The 22,607-nt window shown below is 45.1% G+C and overlaps 1 protein-coding gene across 1 annotated transcript in view; it reads left to right on the forward strand.

The window, feature by feature from the left end:
- LOC142255024 (vomeronasal type-2 receptor 26-like) overlaps positions 1 to 21,687 on the forward strand; it is a 48,748-nt gene extending 27,061 nt beyond the window's left edge. The window contains exons 3-6 of the mRNA XM_075326450.1: positions 5,492 to 6,283; positions 20,257 to 20,478; positions 20,569 to 20,692; positions 20,783 to 21,687. Of these exons, the coding sequence (XP_075182565.1) occupies positions 5,492 to 6,283; positions 20,257 to 20,478; positions 20,569 to 20,692; positions 20,783 to 21,687 (2,043 nt within the window). The remainder of the gene's footprint in view (positions 1 to 5,491; positions 6,284 to 20,256; positions 20,479 to 20,568; positions 20,693 to 20,782) is intronic.
- The last annotated feature ends 920 nt before the right edge of the window (positions 21,688 to 22,607 follow it).

A 22,607-nucleotide genomic window follows, 5' to 3' on the forward strand; every position in this document is an offset into this window, starting at 1 on the left:
TGCTAGTCCACTTCACTGGCCAACGACTACTCTGTTGATCTAACCCAGGGTCGCCTATATAGGTACTGAACCTAAAGGGTGAAGGCCACAACACCCACTTGCACTCAACAAAAGTTAACTCATTAGATGCCAAATATTTTGATTGCAAAGATTCCGGCAACAGAGAGGAAACATTTAAAAAAATGGGGAAAAAAGGTTTTATTTCGCTCTGCAGCCACTGATATCATTCAGGCTGCTTTACACGCAACAACATCGCTAACGAGATGTCGTTGGGGTCACGGATTTCGTGACGCACATCCGGCCTCGTTAGCGACGTCGTTGCATGTGAAACGCACTAACGACCGTTAACGATCAAAATTACTTACCTAATCGTTGATCGCTGGCGCTTCGTTCCTTTCCAGATTATCGTTGCTATTCCAGGACGCAGGTTGTTCGTCGTTCCTGCAGCAGCACACATCGCTACGTGTGACACCACAGGAACGAAGAACATCACCTTACCTGCAGCCGCCCGCAATGAGGAAGGAAGTAGGTGGGCGGGATATTCGTCCCACTCATCTCCGCCCCTCCGCTTCTATTGGGCGGCCGCTTAGTGACGCCGCTGTGACACCGCACGAACCACCCCCTTAGAAAGCAGGCAGTTCGCCGGCCACAGCGACGTCGCTAGGCAGATAAGTATGTGTGACGGGTGTAAGCGATGTTGTGCGCAACGGGCAGCGATTTGACGCACAACCGACGGGGGCGGGTACACTCACTAGCGATATCGATAGCGATATTGCTGCGTGTAAAGTGCCCTTTCTAAAAGCCATAGCTGTAATGAGTATCAAGGGAGCAGTCACACTCAGTGCATGATGGAGCCCAATGTTGCCTCTACCCTAGTCAGACGCATCATTATTATACATGGCAGGTGGCAGTTGGGGAGCGGATACAGATTTTGCATTGTACAATATTATTCTTGTTATCATCATTAGTGACCAATGAAATAATAAAACTACACTAACTGCAAAATTATAATCCACATGTAAGATAGTAATAACTACATCAATTACAACTGGTCTATTCTCACCACAGGCCGCTGCGTCAGTTCTACAGGAATCTCCAACTTTTTCTTTTTGCCATAAATTATCTGAACAATGATCCATCACTTTTACCAAACATGACTCTGGGATATCACTTTTTTGATTCATGTTCAAATCCTCGAAAGGCAATTAAAAATATATTACAGATATTATCGGGGCCCGGGGTGACCGTCCCGAATTATTCCTGCCGAAAGAAGTGGAGATTGGCCGGGATTATCGGGGATCAGAGTTCTATCACAACTTTACCTATATCACGACTACTGGCGCCGTATATGTATCCGGTGGTGAGTAATGGGCCCTAAGCTTACATGTAAGGCATCGGTTCCACTTGTGCATAGCTTCCGATGCGAGAACATTGGAAGCGAAATGTTAATGACCCTCTGCTGAGAGTGTGAGCCGAGGGTCATGCAACTGTGATCAGATCGCAGCTCCAGGGAAAAAGAGTAGTGATCCCTTTCCCCCCTCTCTTCCCTCGGCCTGTATCTGCATACATTGCACTGTGGTCGGATGACATGCGAGTGCGGTGCGATGTTTCACACACACCCATAGACTTGTATGGGTGCGTGTGAGTCGAGACTTGCTGCCAAACGCAGCATGCAGTGATTAATTTCTCAGGACAATATGGCATGAGAAATCAATCGCGGATGGACACTGCTGTCACAGGGTCCTTCTCCAATATCACACATGCAACAGAGATGAGTGAAAAATAGAAAGAACGAGCAAAAGTTCCATAAAATAATCCACCACACAGAGGGTAAAGTAGTCCAGTAATGGGATAAATGTCCAGGGGATCAGTCACAATCCTCCAGCAGTCCTTTTCCAGGGAAATCAGGGTTTCTCAACGGCTCTCTGTGGTGCTGCCTGTAGCCGCAGCTTCTCCCCCAGAGGATGAATCTTCCTGCTTGTCTCTTATCCTTCCCAGCCTGACTGAATAATCCCCCAGGTAAACAGAGTTTGGGTGGATTCCAGGCCCCCCTCACCCACACCTAGGGACAGAAGCACTGCAGGGGGTTATTAACCTTCAGACAGGACAAATAATACATAGAATGGACAGAGCACCACGCCTAAAATATAAACTTACACAAAATGATACACAACCCCCCATATTCCACCATCACAACCTCTCCCTCCTTCTTAATAAGTGAGTGCGCCATGAACGCTACACAGACCTCTGGCCACCTCACTTAAGTCCATGTTACTCAGCTGTCGATCATCCCTTGTACAGAAGTAATGTTGTAAGGACAAGCTTCCCTTTGTGTCCTCCTTCACTTAAACTGTGTTTCCTGCACCCACAAATCGGCATGATAGATCTCCACGTCATTTTCTAGGAGAAAATCTGAAGGCAGGCCGCCCATCACCCCAACTAGGTATTGCTTGACTCCCAAAGCCAAAGCCAGTTCTGCTGTGAGTCAATGGTGTGATAAGCCTCTGCCAGGCTTCACCTTCAGGAGTCCAACTAGCAAACACATCCAGCCAGAGTGGGGCACCTCCATCATGGCACACTGCTGCTCAAAGTCCTTGAAGAACCCTTCCACATCTCCGAAAGTCTCATCAAATGGCTTGAAGTCCAACCGGGTAATCTGTACAGGCTCCCGGGTTGCTGGATTTACACTCCAATTCAAATTACTCCCTCTGCCGGACTCCATTGATTCTTGTCTCTGCTGTGCTCGGTGAGCAGTCTCCTCCTTATACTCTTGAGATATACCTGGGCCCAGAACCGACATCTCTTCTTCATACCAACCACTGTTTTTTTGGGCCGTTTCCAGCGCTTGTCCGTTAGACATCTGGGAGGAGGTGGTCTGGCTAGCACTCACCAGTAGATCAATTAATGCCTCTTTAGTCAGTCCCTGGTAGCTCAGGCCCAGATCTCTGGCTCTCTCCTGTAGACTGGATGCGGTCCAGTTTCTGTACTCACTCTGTGGGTGGATCTCCATTGGGCTGCGCTCTGTTGATCTCACCGCTGCCACCAGTTGTCACAGGGTCCTTCTCCAGTATCACACAATCAACAGTGCGAGAGATGAGTGAAAAATCTAAAGAACATTTATTCTAAGCAAAACAAAAGGTTTATAAAATAATCCACCACATAGAGGGTAAAGTAGTCCAGTAATGGGATAAATGTCCAGGGGATCAGTCACAATCCTCCAGCAGTCCTTTTCCAGGGAAATCAGGGTTTCTCAATGGCTCTCTGGGGTGCTGCCTGTAGCCGCAGCTTCTCCCCCAGAAGATGAATCTTCCTACTTGTCTCTTGAACCTTCCCAACCTGACTCAATAATCCCCCAGGTAAATAGAAAGTTTGGGTGGATTCCAGGCCCCCCTCCCCCACACCTAGGGACAGAAGCACTGTAGGGGGTTAGTAACCTGCAGACAGGACAAATACAGAAAATGGACAGAGCACCACGCCTAAAATACGAACCTACACAAAATGATACACAATACACAAACCACAATATCACACCATCACACTGCCCCATAGTTTTACACTGATGCAAGTGCAATACGATCGTTTCATCAGATTGCACTTGTCCATGCAAAACGCAAGTGGAACCGAGGCCTAATACAGAGTATTGCAGAGGGAGCAGCTGCACAATCCTCCATGACTGACACTACTCTGATAAAGGGCAGGTTTAGGTATGATAACGCTACCTAGCCTGCATATATAGGGGGAGAGGGTTAATGGATCTTTCCTGATCTTTTTTATGTGTTTTATGGGAAAAATGGAATTTTAAGAACATTTTGAGTGCTCACTGAAAGAAAACATAATGTCACCTCAACACATAATGTTACTGATAAGCCAACCTCATCAATAAACAATCAAAAGTAACCTTCAAAGAAAGATACAAAATCTTTATATGTCCAATGAATAGGGGATAATTTGCTGGTTGATTGGCATCTGACTGCCAGGATCTTCAGCAATCCTGAGATTGTGCCTTTGAATCCCCCAAAATGAGACTTTGCCGCCTTGTCTTTGATGGAGCAATGGGGTGCACTCTCAGATTACACCCCATTCTCAGCCTACATTAAACTGGAGACAAAATATATCGTTTTGCCCCAGGTGTGGGAATACTCATTTAATTTACAATTCTCGTAATTAATACCATGAGATGCTGATGACTTCTCTTGTGAAAACTGAAGCTGGATCTGAGCAACATTTGTCTCCCGGCTTGAAGCTGAAATCATGAACATTAGAGGATTATGCCTCAAAAAATGGTATTCCATCTCGGTATTATAGGGGATGACTAGCTTTAAGTCTTATGATGTGCCATCTTCCTCTTGGCTTCTTATGACATGGGGAAATGGCAATATCTCTCTGTTAGGTTCGAAGTAGTTAGATACCATGCCGGCCACAGCCTTTTGATCAGCTCATAAACATGAAGCAACGGATATGCTTCGAACCTTGAAACCTCATTTCAGCTTTCGATATTCATTACAGAATATCCATTCTCTATCCACTTTCAATGGGACAATTGGGTTGGACAAGTCACTCTTGGATTCCTCAATAACTCCGAGATTCAGTATCCGCTTCAGCTATTTGGAGATCACATGTCACTGGGCCTTGGGAATCCGGTAGGGCTTCAAGTTCACCCACATTTTGAGGTCAGGCAGAACTTTATGTTCTATAATCTGGGAGCACCCCACCAATTCAGTGAACAGGTCCCTCTTGCGTTAGAGCAACTCTCGGTACTGCTGTTTTTAAGCCTGAGACACCCCTAGCACCTTCGCCCACTGTTCTGGTGGGAGTTTATCCTGTTCAGTGACCCTTTCAAAAGCAGTTAGAAAAGTTTTTCTGTTCTCACCCAGGGTCATTTTCTGCAATAATCTTTACTTTTTTCTGGATCTGGGAGTCATCACCTGGGTTTGGGGGTGTTGTGGTCGCCCTGCCACAGATTGCCTCTGTACGGAGCTCCAGCTGCTGTTTGTTCTGCTGCTGCATCTGTAGCTGCTGTTGCCACTTCTGTATCTGGAGATTAACCTGTAGCATTTTCCCGGACTATGCTTCCATATCTATTTCCGCTAGCACCATTGGTAGTAATGCTACTTACTCAGCTGCTTGCAGAGGTAGGGACAGGAATCATTTAATTTAAAAAGTCCAGCTGGTTTATTTTAATTACACATAAACTACTCCACAGGAAAACATAAATAAAGTCTATCTCCAGCATAAAGGTTCAAAAAACGAACATAAACAGTCCATTCAGCTGCGAGATCGCCTGCTCAGGAGACGAAACGGTACCATGAAAGGAATCCCACTGGAGGTGTAGGGACCTCCACACACAGACCATGTGTGAGATAGTCTCCATTTTAACCCATGTACCACACCCATAAAAGGGGTATGTGAGTAACCAAACCCGCCATCTTACACCTTATATTCCCACTGATTTTTTTTTTCCGTTAATACTTCTTCACACTTTATTTTATAGATCAGTTATGGAGCTGTTGACAATTTATTGGGTCATAGACAACATTTCCCACATTATTTCCGGACAATTCAAACTGAATATCCCATTAGTTACAGTTTAGGGAAACTTATCGAACACTTTGGATGGACTTGGGTTGGAATTATCACGTCTAATGATGACAGCGGAGAGAGAGAGTCTGATTTGCTATATCGATTTCTAACACACTTTCAAGTTTGTGTCGCTTTTATACTTAGAGGTTCTGTGATAAAGGATGATTCTGAAAGAGCTGCTCATAAACTTGTTGAACGGTTGGCGGTGAAGGTTGTGATACTTTGTGGCACCTACCATGATCTGATCTTCAATCCCTCTGTTTCTAAATGGCTCAATAATGTGACAATAATCTTAACACCTTCCTGGGCACCAAACATCGTTCTCATTGAGAAGTATCCGGAGATCTTCAATGGAAGTTTGTCCCTGGATCCATTCTCAAAACGCAATGCACAACTGAAGCATTTCATTGATGGCTTCTGCCCTGCGAATTATCCAGGAGACATGTTACTTGAGGATTTATGGATGATCTTGTGCCGATGTATATCAGGAAAAAAAGATAAGGATCTATTGTATGAAAAGACTTATGGAATTTCCCTTCACAATTGCACAGGACAGGAACGTATTAAGGATTCCTGGAATTACTTGAATGATAGAGTTTATGATCCAGTAACTACTGCGGTGTTCATTATGGTCAGCGCCCTACATCGAATTCACTCATCCCAAAACAACTGGTCTAGAACGGACGCATCCTATCGACTCAAGGTAAATGGAAGACGTCCACCTTATCCAGCTTTCTCCATGTAGGGGGAATTCACATCCCAGATATTTATGGCATATTCCTGATATGAATTGTATGTTTTTTTGAGGTGAACGACATGCGATTATTACCAGCACCCCTCATGTGGGTGCTTTTATAACTATTGCTAGTGATTGATTAAAGGCGTTTCCACTTAAAAGATGTCCATCTCCTTCAGCAGCACTTTGTACTGTGTTTCCAGATGGTCTCCAGCAAGGGAGGGGTCACGGGACCCTGCAGCCAAACACCAACTGCTGATTGACTGCAGCCTGCATAATCTGTCCAAGCAGAAACAATCCTATCACCTTCCAGTTTGGAAAGAATCTGAAAACTGCAGTCAATCAGCAGTCACCTGCCCCAACCCTCATGCCCCAAATGTTGATGCCAGGAGACTATCCGGGAACACAGGACCATCTGCAGACCACCAGTACCTGTGCCAGTGCAGGGGGTGAGTATAGGGTTTTTTCTTTTATTTTTACAACCACCTGGGCCCATTGGGATTTTCTTTTAGGGTTACTACTAGGGCTGAGTGGACCCGGAGTGGAAAAAGTCCGGATCTGACCCGTTTCAAAGATTCCCGGGTGCTAGACTAGGTCCCAGGATTCCGGGTATACAATCTGGATTCTGCACTGGGGAAATTAAAGGAAAAATAAAGAAAACAAGAATTAAGTGAGCGTTGCATACTTACGGAGAATCGGTGTCACGGTGGCAAACTGCTTCCGGGTCGCGCATTCACTTTCTCAACTGCGCAATAGGCTCATCGCATACACATACACACAGCTTTCCGTGCTTTCCCCGCCCATCGGCCGTCCTGACGTCTGTGATTGGTTGCAGTCAGACGCGCCCCCAGTCTGTGACAGCGTGTGCCTGCAGTCATCGCTCATCGCGGCTCAGTCATTGTCTGCACTGACAGCCGGCAGTCTTGTTCTATGGCACTCGCTGTGAGATGTAGCAGAGCTGGAAGCAGCGTGGAACCTCGTGTTGATTATGCCGAACCTGGAGGGGTGTTGGAGATTAATAATGTAGTGAAAGAGGGTGTGTTTTTATATTTTATTTCAAATAAAGGACTTTTTCTCTGTGTTTGCTCTTATTTACTTTCATTTACAGGTTGTAATGCAGGTATCTCAGACACCTATGCCATCACAACCTAGGGTTTAGTAGAAGCTCTGCACTGTTATTAACCCCTGCAATTACCCCAATTGCCACCGTACCAGGGCAATGGGAAGAGCAGGTAAAGCACCCGGATTGTCACATCTAATGGATGCGGCAATACCGGGTGGCTGTGGGCTGAGAATAGCAGCCCCCAGCTGACTTTATCTTGGCTGGGTATTAAAAATGGGGGGGTACCGCTTGTCAATTTTTAGCTACATAAAAAAATCCGCATGCGGTTTATCTTAGGCCGGAGTCCCACTTGCGAGGGATTCGCGCGAGTCTCGCATCACATCACCCGGAACAGAGTCTTCTAACAGGAGTGGGAAGCATGTGTTTCTATGAACCTGCACGCTCATGTTCGAAGATCGGCAGGTCGTGCTGGGTGATATGATGCGAGTCCCTCACACATGTGACTCTGGGCTTATTTTGATACACAGCAGAGATAAAGCCCGACAGCTGGGGGCTGCAGCCGTCGGCTTTATCTGTGCTGATATCAGAATGTGAGAACCCTGCGCCAATTGTTTTATCTATTTATTTATTTTTATATCACCTTACTGACCTGCAAACACTTGCACTGCTTTCCCCGCCCACCGGCCATCCTGGCACCTGTGATTGGTTGCAGTCAGCTGACACTCAGGGTGGGGGCGTGTCTAAATGCAACCAATTACACATGCCGGTGGGCGGGCAAAGCAGCGATATTCAATAAGGGTTAATTGTCGGCTCCGGAAGGGAATGCGTGACCTGGAAGCAGCTTGCCGCCATGACACAGCCTCTGTGAGTACACCGCGAGCGCTCCTATCCCCCTATCCCTTCCACCAATGTTTTTAATCTCCGGATTCTGGTTCCTATAGACTTATATGGGTACCAGATTCCGGAGAGGATCTGGTGTTTTTTTGTTTTTTTTTTAAGTTTAGCAGGGACCCGCCAACCCCGTTTTTGTAAGTTCGACAGCTCTAGTTACTACTTTAAAGTCAACTGTATAAGGCTCTGAGAGCCACCTTGTGAATCTTGACCCTTCCCGATCACCTATAACAGTATCATATCTTATAAGAGAAGTGGCAAGCCATGCACATGACCCTCTTATATCTACTCAGTGAGTGTAAAGGAGCAGGCACCCTCATTAGCGCATCACCATATGTGGACACAGGTCTGCCTCTTCTCAGCTGGATATTGCCATCAGGATGTTATGGGTTCACCTGTTGAGCTGGATCCTTTAAAGAGTAACATTTTAATTGCTATCTTATAAATCAATAGTAACATGAAAATAAGCAATTTTGTAATATGTCTTATCAGGGAAATCTGCTTTTTTCTCCTCCTGGACTGATCTGTCCTTTTCTTAATTCTCATTTCACAGGTAAAATCTGTATTCAGTGAAGAGCAATTGTTACATCACTGAGATTGGAGATGGCAGTTGGTACTGATAAGATTCTATGTAAAGGGGAGGGTGGAGGAGGAGCTAGAGCTGAGCTCCTCCCACTCTTTCCCCACCTCCTGTCTACATAGAATCTTATCAATACTAACTGCCATCTCCAATCTCAGTGATGTGACAATCGCTCTTCACTGAATACAGATTTTATCTGTGAATTGAGGATTATGAAAAGGGAAAAGGAAAGATCAGTCCAGGAGGAGAGAGAAGCAGATTTCCCTGATAGACATATTAAAATTGCTTATTTTCCTGTGTACTATGGATTTATAAGATAAAAATTAAAATGACGATTACTCTTTAACTTGCAGGTCAGGGTGAGCAGGACGGACCGGAGGCGATGGAGCAACGGAACAGGAAGCCCCACATGAAACAGAGCCAGGGGTGAGGATGCACATGGGAACAGTAGAGGTGTAGACAATCCGGCACATGCAGAAGGCAGATGGATAATGGAGATTTATGCAATGAGGACTTTTTACACCGAGTCAGGTGTCAATAACACTCAGTAGCAGAGATGAAGGTATATTATAGATTGTCACACAACAGTTTTTGAATGTAATTACAACAAGATACACAAGTCTGAACTTGGATATAGAGTTGGTAGCGAAAAAGCAGATAAGAGTTGCTGTAATGTAATGAGTCACCTGGATGGAGCGGAGTGTAGGAGAAGGGGAGGCAAAAGGACGAGTAACAAGTTACTATGATCCCACATGGCTGTCTGCACTTGCTGTCTAAGGCCTTGGATGATGATGTCAGAGGTACTTGCTGGGTTACCACAGTAATGTAGCACAGTTTAGCACAAAGGGAATAGACCATAACCATAGGAAAAGGAAACAAGACCCAACCCTGGAGCCAGGACAAGTGAGTAACACAAGAAATATCAAAAAACTGACCCGCACATCCAACAAATGTGAAACAGGTGCTAACTGAAAAAACATAGTAACTAAAAATGCATATAGTCGCACACTGAAAAAGCCAAAAATGTACAAGGGAAAATATGGCACTGCATTACTGCAAAAGAGAGATATTTAGTTTATGTATTGGCCAATGCATGTAAGCCCGGAAACCAACGGCAAGGTATATCTCTGTAATCCAGAAACCTAACTTAAATGCCACTATCTAGGTTAAAAACATCCATATCTGGGCAAAATGCCACTATTTGGACTGCAAACCTCCATGTATGGGCAGCTAAGCTCCTGCTACAATATACCTTGCCGCTGGTTTCCGGGCTTACATGCATTGGCCAATACATAAACTAAATATCTCTCTTTTGCAGTAATGCAGTGCCATATTTTCCCTTGTACATTTTTGGCTTTTTCAGTGTGCGACTCTATGCATTTTTAAGTGAGTAATACAGTGATGGTGAAGATTCCCTGGTTTCCAAGGGCAGAAGCGGCATAAAGGAGTATGTCCGTATGTTCTGTCTATAACTTGGCCATAACAAATAAAGACAGTCGTACTCTGAAATGCTGAAGCATGTGTACCAGGCAGTGTCTCTAAGGGGAATGTCATGAAGGGAGCCGCCGCTGCAGGCTTTGCTGGGGCTGATGGAATGTGCAGCTCTGATGACTTGGGCTCTCCGCAAGTAGGGTATTACCCCAGCGGGTGTATGGTGCACTAAGCGTTGGAAGAAGGAGTCCAGACAGGTATTCAGTGCAACTGGTTTACTCACTTGAAATGTTAACTGGTTGCCCGAGGCCGGCTGGTTTCGCCTCCAGGTCCCCTTCGTCCCAGTGCCAGTCTGGTTATCCGGTGCCTTCTTCCCCTGCACCTGTCTCTGGCAAGTGGGTCCCCGTGGTATGGAACACTGGGGGTCCCCGGTCTGTGGTTTGTCCACCTCTGTCCTCCTGAAGGTAGCGTGAACCCTGTGGGGATGGAGTCTCTGGTCCTGTCGCCGGCTCTCCCATTGCTACTGAGTCTTCGGATTCTTTAGGGTCAGCAAGGTCCTTGATGGTCCCCTTTGCTGTGCAGGTGTTAACAGGTCGGCTTGGAGCTCTTTCCTGTCCTAGGGTCCTGTACCCAGTCGGTGAGTAGTTCCGGGAGTACTCCACTGTACTCCACCGGCAACTACCTCTCGTCGGTACCAGGTCACCGTTAACCCAGTCAGGACGTTGCTCAGTCACCTCTCCACACTCTTGCTGTCAACTTCGTTCTCACACTCACAGTGACTATCTCCACTGTCTGCTGCTCCCACTTGGTCAACTAGTGGACTGGAGTGGCTCCACCTCTAGGCGGCCATCCATTGGACCCACCCTAGCTGGGTACCATTGTATGGGGGATTTGTTGGGGTAACTGGGATTACCTGGGTTCTTGGTGTTACAGACACTGGGGTTCTGGGTCCCTAAGGGGTTAGGCCCTGCATCCCTGTGGAGATGCAGAACCTTGTAGCACCCTGAGGTCTTCAAGGGCGCTTCACATGTAAGCCATGAATGTAAGAATATAGACATGCATTACTGCTAAAGGAAATCTAGGAAAAATTGAGATATATAGCATACAAAATTGGCAAGTTCTATATCTGCCCAGTACCCACGCTTAGGCATATATTGTATACTGGGTACCTACTCTAACTATAATTTAGCCATTTTCTTTTCAACGCATTTCAGCAAAACCTCTCACCTTCATAAGGAGAATAATCACACATATGTGTGATTTTTTTTTTTGTCCGAAGAAGGCGAGAGGTTATGCTGAAACGAGTTGAAAATAAAAAGGTCAGTTTGATCTCCACCTGGATAATTTTTTTCTGCACGCCAGCGCAGCGTATTCCCCATTCATCACCAGCCTTGTACATCGTCCAGGGATGCAGCAGCAGCTGTTTGATACTTAACAAGTAGTTGTGACTCACACAAGTACCACAGGTGAACCTGTTATCTTTTTTTCCCATCTCCCTTCAACACAGATAAGACCCTATTGCGCTTCTGTTACTTTCCAAATTTTACCTCCTCTATAATTCGGCCATGGCAGACCTTGTTACAATCGCACGTCACCGTACAGTTGTGTCCACCAGCGTCTTTTCTGCAAACCTTTTTTAAGGGCTTTCACTTCTCATGATACATAGTCAATACATCATTGGATATGCTAGCAAAATCCTTGACAGGCTGTAAGCTACATCACAACTACTGGGTGGCCACACATTGACATAGAGCATTTGTAGGGGTGTCGCCACTACGAACGGTTTAAACACGTTATGATTTTAAGAGACGGTGCTTCACTGCGTGCAGGGTTTTATGGACTAGCCGGCAGAGTCGGCACTCCTCTCTGCACTGTGCAGTTGGACTAACGCTGGCCAAAAAGTGCAGGAAATAGAGAAAGAGCAGGAGGATAGCTTAGGATGGGAACAGGAGAAGTCGAGTCACCTGAGAGAATGGAAAAGAGGAGATGCTACCTGGGAAGTGTCCAGAAATGATAGTTTGGGAAGAGGCACTGTGCCGGTTGTGAAAGATAGTGTGCACCGGATCATGAGAGAGGCCCTGGTAGCTGTCGAGTAAGTACCAGACGGGAAAGCATCTGAGGTCTGCAATTCCAAATAGGACAAGAGACATGTTCCGGAGGCCTCAATAGACACAGCTCCGTGATAGAAGAAGAGTTCTCCCCCTGTCCTGAAAGGAGAAGTGCGCACCAACGAGCATCACAGCATCGAGCTCAAGAGAGTGAATTTGTTACCCCTCAACTTTACCGTGAGTCGTTTACCGGTGTGCGCTCTCAATGGGGCGTAGCATAGGCCTCAGTAGCCAGAGCACCGATTCAGCATGGCCCAAGTAGCAGAGGCCAGTGTGGTTGTTAGTGCAGCGTAGTTGTGAATATACAGTATTCTACCTGTAAAATTAACTGTTGTATATTGACTTCTAATAGCTGGGGTGACATGGTGTTAGAAACTGCAGCGTTTCTGAAACTTAACCATCCCCGCACACCGGAGATCAAAATTAGAGAACAACACAATTTCCTAAATGATAAGGTCATTGTGTAGTCCTACAGTCCCTGACAGAAGTTCGTTTATCCATGTTAAGTAAATAAAACCTTATAACCTGACTTTAAATTCATCCATTGGTTTCATAAATTACTCTTGTGAAAGCTGAAACCCTCCCAAATTTGGTTTAGGTTATGAAAATAAAGTTGCTGCAAAGCTGAAATATTGATCATTTAATGAACACAGAAAGGTCAGATTTTGTCAAAACAAAAGTTTTGTTGTCCACAGAAACTAATGTGAAATTCAAACAAATAATTAACTTCTAATACAAAGATATGTTGCATAACATTTGTGAATGAAGTTGTGGTGCTATTAGAGCCATATTTAATATTTTGTGTGACTTCCATGAGCTTGAAGGACTGCATCCATGCGGTTCAACAATGATTCATACAATTTATTGATGAAGTCATCAGGAATAGCAAAGAATGCATCTTACATGCCTCCCAGAGGTCATCTAGATTCTTTGGTTTTGTCCTCCAAGCTTCCTCTTTCATCCTACCCCAAACATGCTCAATGCTGTCCATGTCTGGTGACTGGGCTGGCCAGTCCTTGAGCACCTTGATCTTCTTTGCCAGGAGGAACTTTGTTGTAGAGATGGATTTATGAGATGGAGCACCATCCTGCTGCAGACTTTCACCCCTTCTATGGTTGGGAATGTAAGAGGTAGCTAATACTTCTTGATATTTTAGGCTATTATTATTATTATTATTATTATTTATTATTATAGCACCATTTATTCCATGGCGCTTTACAAGTGAAAGAGGGTATACGTACAACAATCATTAACAGTACAAGACAGACTGGTATAGGAGGAGAGAGGACCCTGCCCGCGAGGGCTCACAGTCTACAGGGAATGGGTGATGGTACAATAGGTGAGGACAGAGCTGGTTGCGCAGTGGTCTACTGGGCTGAGGGCTATTGTAGGTTGTAGGCTTGTTGGAAGAGGTGGGTCTTGAGGTTCCTCTTGAAGCTTTCCACGGTAGTGGAGAGTCTGATGTGCTGAGGTAGAGCGTTCCAGAGTATGGGGGATGCACGGGAGAAATCTTGTACACGATTGTGGGAAGAGGAAATAAGAGAGGAGCAGAGAAGGAGATCTTGTGAGGATCTAAGGTTGCGTGCAGGTAGGTACTGGGAGACTAGGTCACAGATGTAGGGAGGAGACAGGTTGTGCATGGCTTTGTATGTCATGGTTAATGTTTTGAACTGGAGTCGTTGGGCGATGGGAAGCCAGTGAAGGGATTGGCAGAGTGGCGAGGCTGGGGAGTAGCGAGGGGAGAGGTGGATTAAGCGGGCTGCAGAGTTTAGGATAGATTGGAGGGGTGCAAGAGTGTTGGAAGGGAGGCCAGAGAGCAGGAGGTTGCAGTAGTCGAGGCGGGAGATGATGAGGGCATGCACTAATGTTTTTGAAGATTCTTGGTTAAGGAAAGCACGGATCCGGGAGATATTTTTGAGTTGTAATCGGCATGAGTTGAAGAGGGCTTGGATGTGTGGCTTGAAGGATAGAGCAGAGTCGAGGGTTACTCCAAGGCAACGAGCTTGTGAGACTGGGGTGAGTGAGCAACCATCAAGTTTGATGGAAAGGCTTGTTGGAGGAGGTGAGTGAGGAGGAGGAAAGACAATAAACTCTGTTTTGTCCATGTTAAGTTTTAGGAATCGTGCAGAGAAGAAGGATGAAATAGCAGACAGACATTGTGGTATTTTGGTTAGTAGAGAGGTAATGTCAGGTCCAGAGAGGTAGATCTGTGTGTCATCGGCATAGAGATGATACTGGAAGCCGTGGGACTCTATGAGCTGTCCCAAGCCGAAGGTATAGATGGAGAACAGCAGGGGTCCAAGAACTGAGCCTTGAGGGACACCGACAGATAGGGGGCGAGCTGAGGAAGTGGTGTGAGAATGGGAGACGCTGAAAGTTCGGTCGGTTAGGTATGAGGAGATCCAAGATAGGGCCAAGTCTGTGATGCCCAGAGATGAGAGAATCTGTAGTAGGAGGGAATGGTCTACTGTGTCGAAGGCAGAGGACAGGTCCAGGAGGAGGAGGATAGAGTAGTGTCGCTTGGCTTTGGCGGTTAGTAGATCATTGGTGACTTTGGTTAGGGCAGTTTCGGTAGAATGATGTGGTCGGAAGCCAGATTGAAGCCGGTCAAAGAGGGAGCAGGAGGAGAGGTATGAGGACAATTCAAGATGGACATGCTGTTCCAGTAGTTTTGAGGCATAGGGGAGAAGGGATATGGGGCGATAGTTTGACACAGAGGATGGGTCAAGGGAGGGCTTTTTGAGGATGGGTGTAATAGAGGCATGTTTAAAGCATGAAGGGAATACACTATTGATACAAATGTTTTGCACACCCCCATACTGAACGTAACCCCAGACCATGATCTTTCCACCACCAAACTTACCTGTTTTCTGGATCCATACGGGCTCCAGTAGGTCTCCTGCAGTATTTGCGGCGGCTGTGGTGTAATTCAACTAAAGATTCATAAGAGAAATCCACCTTCTGCCACTTTTCCAGTGTCCATCTGTTTAGCAGGCTGTGGGACTTGGCAAATGCCACAAGGTTTTTTAATTGCTTTTTTGTTTAGTGCTGACGTCTGGGCACTGATTCAACCATGGAGGCTATTTCGAGACAGAATCCTACAAACTGTTCTAGTTGACACAGGGACTTGAGGTAACCAGGCCTGTTGGAGCTCTGCTGCAGTGGAAGAGGGGCTGGCTTTGGATTTTTCTAACTAACAAACTTTCCTCCTGAGCAGTTGTCTTGCGGGGTCTGCCAGACCTAGGCTTGTCAAAAATATCTCCTGTCTCTTCAAATCTTTTTTTAATTCTTTGTACTTGACGCTGAGACATATTAAAGGTGCAGCCACCTCTGCAGTGGATCTGGTCTTTAGCCTGTTGATAATCAAGGCTTTGGTCACAGGGGGGATCTTTGGCATGTTGTCAGAGGTCAAGTTGCAGTTCAACTGAAAGTCTGGGGTGCTGGGTTTCTTTTTATACACACCCACCAATTAACCGATCATTTAGTGAGCATTGGGTGCATTATATGACAAGGCGACAAAACATTTGTCATGTCAAAATCTGACCTTTCTGTGTTCATTAAATGATCAATATTTCAGCTTTGCAGCAACTTTATTTTCTTAACCTAAACCAAATTTGGGAGGGTTTCAGCTTTCAAAAGAGCAATTTATAAAACCAATGAATGAATTTAAAGTCAGGTTATAAGCTTTTATTTACATAACATGGAGAAGCGACAGAACTTCTGTCAGGGACTGTAGGACTGTATGTGATTAAATCCTATGTGATGTTGCTCACAGTTCACACTGTATATTGGGGGCACTCACTTTACTGCAATGCGAGGTAGCATAGGAACACACAGTTCATTAAACGTCCAAAGGGTTTATTAACACCGCACAAACCGCAGTCCAACAACATAACATGAGCCTTTTCTCAAAATAAACAAACAATAATGGATTATAGTCTGTTACCTTCACGGTGCGCCCGCACAGGTTTTGGAAATAGTCTTCCAGTATCACACTGACCCCGGTCAGCACATACACGGTTTTCCAGTCTGTTATATTGGGGGCTCAGTCACACTCATCACACTGCCCCCGGTCAGCACATGTACGGTTTTCCAGTCCGTTATATTGTGGGCTCAGTCTCAGTCATTACACTGACCCCGGTCAGCACATACACGGTTTCCCAGTCCGTTATATTGGTGGGTTACTCAAATTGATCTCATTGACCCCGGTCAGCACATACACGGTTTTCCAGTCCGTTATATTGGGGGTCACTCACAGGGATCACACTGACTCCGGTCAGCACATACACGGTTTTCCAGTCCGTTATATTGGGGGGTCACTTACAGGGATCACACTGACTCCGGTCAGCACATACACGGGTTTCCAGTCCATTATATTGGGGGGTCACTCACAGGGATCACACTGACCCCGGTCAGGATTAGTCCACAGAATCCAAGTCTGTTATTCTCAGGAGATTTAGTATTCTCCGCACACACTGACTCCAGTACGGCACAACTCTCAAAAGCTTCTCACATCCACAGCCTCTTCAGACTCCACCATGTGCCAAACAGACAATCTCCATTTTACCTGTCAGGAGTGACACACCCATCTCTCTAGCTACCTGTGAACCTGCCCTGTGAATACTTTAGCAGAAACATTTGGCACTACAAGTACCAGAACTGAACTCCAGGTTCACACCACTTATATGATACATACCGGCCATTAGCAGTATAGCCTGTTGCCATCTTACACCTAACATGAGTAAACTTGCAGTATTTTAAGCTTATTTCATGAATTGAATTTATTCCAAAGTACATGATAAAAATGTAAATGAGATAAATTAAAAATAACACGGATCAAATTTAGAGAACATTTCCAGATCCCTGCAAGTTATTGGTGTTAATCTACACCTGGTGCTAATTTCTTTAATTATCTGACAAACCCTATATAACTTGGCAGACAAACTTTCCAGTCTACACTGACTTTGCCGTTCCAAAGTTACTGAAATAATTTGGCAGCAGGTTCTCCAGAAGAAGGCCAAAGGGGTGACCCTATCAGCCATAGCAAGAGAAGTTGGTCGTTCCAAGTCTGTGATTTCATGAATATTGCATCTTTACAAAATCACAAACTCTTTCAAGTTCCCCAAGAAGGCTGGTCACCCTCGAAAGACAAATGCAAGAGAGGACAGGATAATGCGGAGAATCTCCATGGGTAATTGTTTCAACACTGCTGCTGGAATTGCTCGCCAGTTCAGCACTGAACAGTATAATGATCTGTCTCGTCATACAGTGTCACGACGTTTAGGAGCATCCCAACTGAAAACCTCTAATTTACAGAATAAAAAGGCTAGACTCACCTTTGGTGAGGAACATGTTGTGTGGACAGAGGAGAAGTGACCACAGTTAATTTTAGTGATGAAAGCAAGTTTAACTTATTTGGGTTTAATGGGAAACATTATATTCGTCAACAAACTGGGAAAAGACTGAACCCAAAGTGTGTTAAGAAGTCAGTTAGAGGCGGTGGAGGAAAGGTCATGGTTTAGGGAATATTTGCTGCAGCAGGAGTTGGACCGCTCATACAGCTACATGGCAGAGTGAATGCAAGTGTGGATCAGAACCTTCTTCACAACACATGGCTCCTTACTTGTGTTCATCACAATCATGATCAGCAACAATTTTCATGCAGGACAATGCCCCCTGTCACACAGCAAAAGGGGGAAAGCAGCTTCTTGAAACGGATAACAATGAAATGGCCACAGCCGACCGAACTTTAGATCTAATTCCTTCCCTCCAGGATTCGAGTGCCTTATATTTTCTCACATATATTCATTGTTTTATGTTACGTTACATCAATATTTTGCTCTGAACAATACTTGGACGGTGTGCATTGTGTTTCACATGCTGCTAATTTTCACTATAATAAAAAGAATATTGAAAAGAAATGGCCACAGCCCAGAGTACTAATCTAAACCTAATAGAAAACCACTGGAAAATCCTTGGTGACAAAGTTATGGCCAAGAAATTCACAACAGTCAAAGAACTGTGGAAGAGACTGGAAGAAGAGTGGATCAAAATCCCCCCAGAGCAGTGTGAGAGACTAGTGATGTCCTGTGGAAGAGACTAGAAGAAGAGTGGCCAAAATCCCCCCAGAGCAGTGTGAGAGACTAGTGATGTCCTGTGGGAGAGACTGGAAGGAGAGTGGACCAAAATCCTCCCAGAGCAGTGTGAGAGACTAGTGATGTCCTGTGGAAGAGACTGGAAGAAGAGTGGACCAAAATCCCCCCAGAGCAGTGTGAGAGACTAGTGATGTCCTGTGGAAGAGACTGGAAGAAGAGTGGACCAATATCCCCCCAGAGCAGTGTGAGGGACTAGTGATGTCCTGTGGAAGATACTGGAAGAAGAGTGGGCCAAAATCCCCCAGAGCAGTGTGAGAGACTAGTGACGTCCTGTGGAAGAGACTGGAAGAAGAGTGGACCAAAATCCCCCCAGAGCAGTGTGAGGGACCAGTGATGTCCTGTGGAAGAGACTGGAAGAAGAGTGGACCAAAATCCCCCCAGAGCAGTGTGAGAGACTAGTGATGTCCTGTGGAAGAGACTGGAAGAAGAGTGGACCAAAATCCCCCCAGAGCAGTGTGAGAGACTAGCGATGTCCTGTGGAAGAGACTGGAAGAAGAGTGGATCAAAATCCCCCCAGAGCAGTGTGAGAGGCTAGTGATGTCCTGTGGAGAGACTGGAAGAAGAGTGGACCAAAATCCCCCAGAGCAGTGTGAGAGACTAGTGATGTCCTGTGGAAGAGACTGGAAGAAGAGTGGATCAAAATCCCCCCAGAGCAGTGTGAGAGACTAGTGATGTCCTGTGGAAGAGACTGGAAGAAGAGTGGATCAAAATCCCCCCAGAGCAGTGTGAGGGACCAGTGATGTCCTGTGGAAGAGACTAGAAGAGTGGCCAAAATCCCCCCAGAGCAGTGTGAGAGACTAGTTATGTCCTGTGGAAGAGACTGGAAGAAGAGTGGGCCAAAATCCACCCAGAGCAGTGTGAGAGACTAGTGATGTCCTGTGGCCGCAGATATGCTGAAATCATTCACAGCGACGGCCGGTGCACGTCCTACTGATTGTGACTGTTGTCACCTGCAGAACATTTACTGATCAACTCTCTCTGTGCTACAGTCATTGCTGCTCTCTAATTATCAGCATCACATTTTGGCCAAAATAAAAGTTTTATGTTGATAAACTTTAGATCTTTTGTAAAACACTGTTCTAATGACACGGTGCCCCCCTTACCCTGTTCTAGTGGCACGGTGCACTCCTTACCCTGCTCTAGTGGCACGGTGCACGCCTTACCCTGTTTTAGTGGCATGGTGCACCCCTTACCCTGTTTTAGTGGCATGGTGCACCCCTTACCCTGTTTTAGTGGCATGGTGCACCCCTTACCCTGTTCTAGTGGCATGGTGCATCCATTACCCTGTTTTAGTGGCATGATGCGCCCCTTACAAAAAAAACAAACCTTCAAATGTTCATCAATGTAGCTGACATTATTTCTGAAAAAAGCAAGTGATCAGACATTGTTCTCTAATTATGATCTCCAGCGTATACACATTTCCAGCCTGTTATAAACCTGTTCCTTAGTTTCTGCAACCTCCGTCTTGTGTACTGTAATTGAACTCTGCACAGCGGTGGTCCCTCGGCCATCACTTCACATTTTCTGATATTATCACAAAATCATTATTAGTTCAAAGTTGCTTCTCTTGTGCCGTTCATCACGGGATATGAGGAAGTAAGAGGAAGGACATATCTATATGTGTAGGTAACAGGCTTTTTAGTATTTCCATTATTACTTCGGGTTACATTTCTCAACAAGAGGTTATATCCTTTTTTTACTGTTATCCATAGATATTACATACGTTGAAACATTTGCAACTTTTTGGTAACAAGGTTTTCATGGACAATGGAGATCTCCTAGATGAATACGAAATTCATAACCACATAATAGTCAACCAAACATTGCACTCGAGCGTTGTTGGTCACATTTCACCTGTGATTTTAGATCAACGCCGTCTGCCAACCTTCTACATCAAAGACAGTTTAATTCAGTGGAAAACCATTAACAATGAGGTAATGCTTTATCCTGGAGATCCTTTGGGGTTCACACTTTATATTTGATACATTTTCTAATTAAGATAAAACTGTGTCTCTTGAATTTAGAAACCAAAGTCCCAATGTACAAAAAGTTGTCTACCAGGAAGTAGAAAAGTGTCCGGAAATTCCATGTATTTTTGCTGTTACGGGTGTATTCCTTGCTCTGAAGGGGAGATATCAAACTCATCTGGTAGGTACTACTTCTAGATTCTACCTACATCGGGGCCTTTGTCACTACTTCAGTCATATTATGTGATATTTCTTGTTTTCTTTCCTATAGATAATGAGAACTGCAGGAGATGTCCTGACGATGAGTGGTCTAATGAGAAGAAGACTCAATGTGTCCCCAAACTGATGGAATTTCTCTCTTACTCTGATCAAGGGATATCACTGATTGCTCTATCAGGATCCATTTTACTTTTTACAGTGACTGCAGTAATATTGGGGATTTTAATTAGATATCAAGATACCCCGATCATAAGAGCGAATAACAAGAACCTGAGCTTCGTTCTTCTGGTCTCCATCATGCTCAGCTTCCTCTGTGTCTTCTTGTTCCTCGGTCGTCCTGTGGATATTACCTGCATGTTACGTCAGATCTGCACTGGACTATTACTCTCAATATCCATCTCTTCATTGTTGGCCAAGACCATAACGGTTTACATTGCGTTCAAAGCCACCAAACCTGGAAGTGTATGGAGAACATGGACTGGAGTAAAACTCCCTAATATTGTGCTCCTGATCTGCTCCTCCGTCCAGGTGGTCATCTGTATGAGTTGGGTGACCCTCTGTCCCCCCTTCCAGGAGCTGGACACACAGTCTTATAGGGAGAAGATCATAGTTCAGTGTAATGAAGGCTCCGATCTTTGGTTCTACTCTGTCCTGGGTTATATGGGGATTCTGGCCGCTGTTAGTTTCATTACAGCTTTCTTAGCCCGGACATTACCGGACAGTTTTAATGAGGCCAAGAACATCACCTTCAGCATGCTGGTGTTCTGCAGCGTCTGGATAGCCATGATCCCGGCTTATCTCAGCACCAAAGGGAAATACACGGTGGCCGTGGAGATATTTGCCATCCTGACCTCTAACGCTGGACTCCTAGGCTGCATATTTTTCCCTAAATGTTACATAATTCTCTATAAACCTGAGCAAAATAAAAAGTCTTATATTATGAGGCGGATTGCGTGAGGTTGAACATCATCAAATCTTTGAAGAGATATGTCTTGTTCTATTACTGTGTACAGATTTCATTTTATGTTGAGGTAGATTAATGAAGTAAAATTAAAGTTAAATTACCACAATATAAATGTCTGAGTGAAACATTTGTGAGTGCCCCCCTTTGTATGTAGAGCATTATCAGTAATACCGGGGGGCTGCAGATGTTACGCAGGGGCAGAGCAGGACGTGTGTGAGGAGCAGCTTCAGCCAATAGCTGCAGATCAGGAGGTGACATTGTATCTCCTTGTGCTACTCCTCAATGTACAGAGAGGCTTTATGGCCAAGGATATTTAATAACTTTTTGATCACTGGGGGTTCCCAATGACTCTGAAGGTGAAAGTAGAAATTCAATCTCTGGAAATTCAGAAGGTGCTGTTCACAGCTCCGTTCTCAATGTTCTCATTGTTTAGCATGGCTTCTGGTACGTGCAGTTTGTTGAGCTTGTAGAGTAGTACAGCTTTTATCTAAAGAAGAGTAATTATCTAGTAAGTCACTTTTAACCTTCAGATTTTTTCATTAGTTGTTAATTTAAATACAGGATATTTGGAATTTAACATTTTCTATCTCATATGCTCAGATTCCACAGTGTTAGGCTACTATTACACTGCGTTTCTCTTCCTGATCAGTGATTTCATCAGGTATTCCATCCGAACCCCCACAAGATGGATTTGGACGTATGCACTGATGGGGCCTGACTATAATGGTGCAGATGGAGTCACCGTGTGCTCTGTCGTGCACCATTTTCGGGGGTATATGCTTACTGGAGGCGGACACCCATATGCAGTTTACAAGGATGAGCACAATACTACAATTATTGAAAAAAGAAAAGAGTAAGCTCACTTATCGGTCAAAGAAAGGACAGCACGGAAAGTACTTGTGCAATGACGGAA

The sequence above is a fragment of the Anomaloglossus baeobatrachus genome, chromosome 10, assembly GCF_048569485.1.
Source record: "Anomaloglossus baeobatrachus isolate aAnoBae1 chromosome 10, aAnoBae1.hap1, whole genome shotgun sequence".
In the NCBI taxonomy this organism is placed as follows: domain Eukaryota; kingdom Metazoa; phylum Chordata; class Amphibia; order Anura; family Aromobatidae; genus Anomaloglossus; species Anomaloglossus baeobatrachus.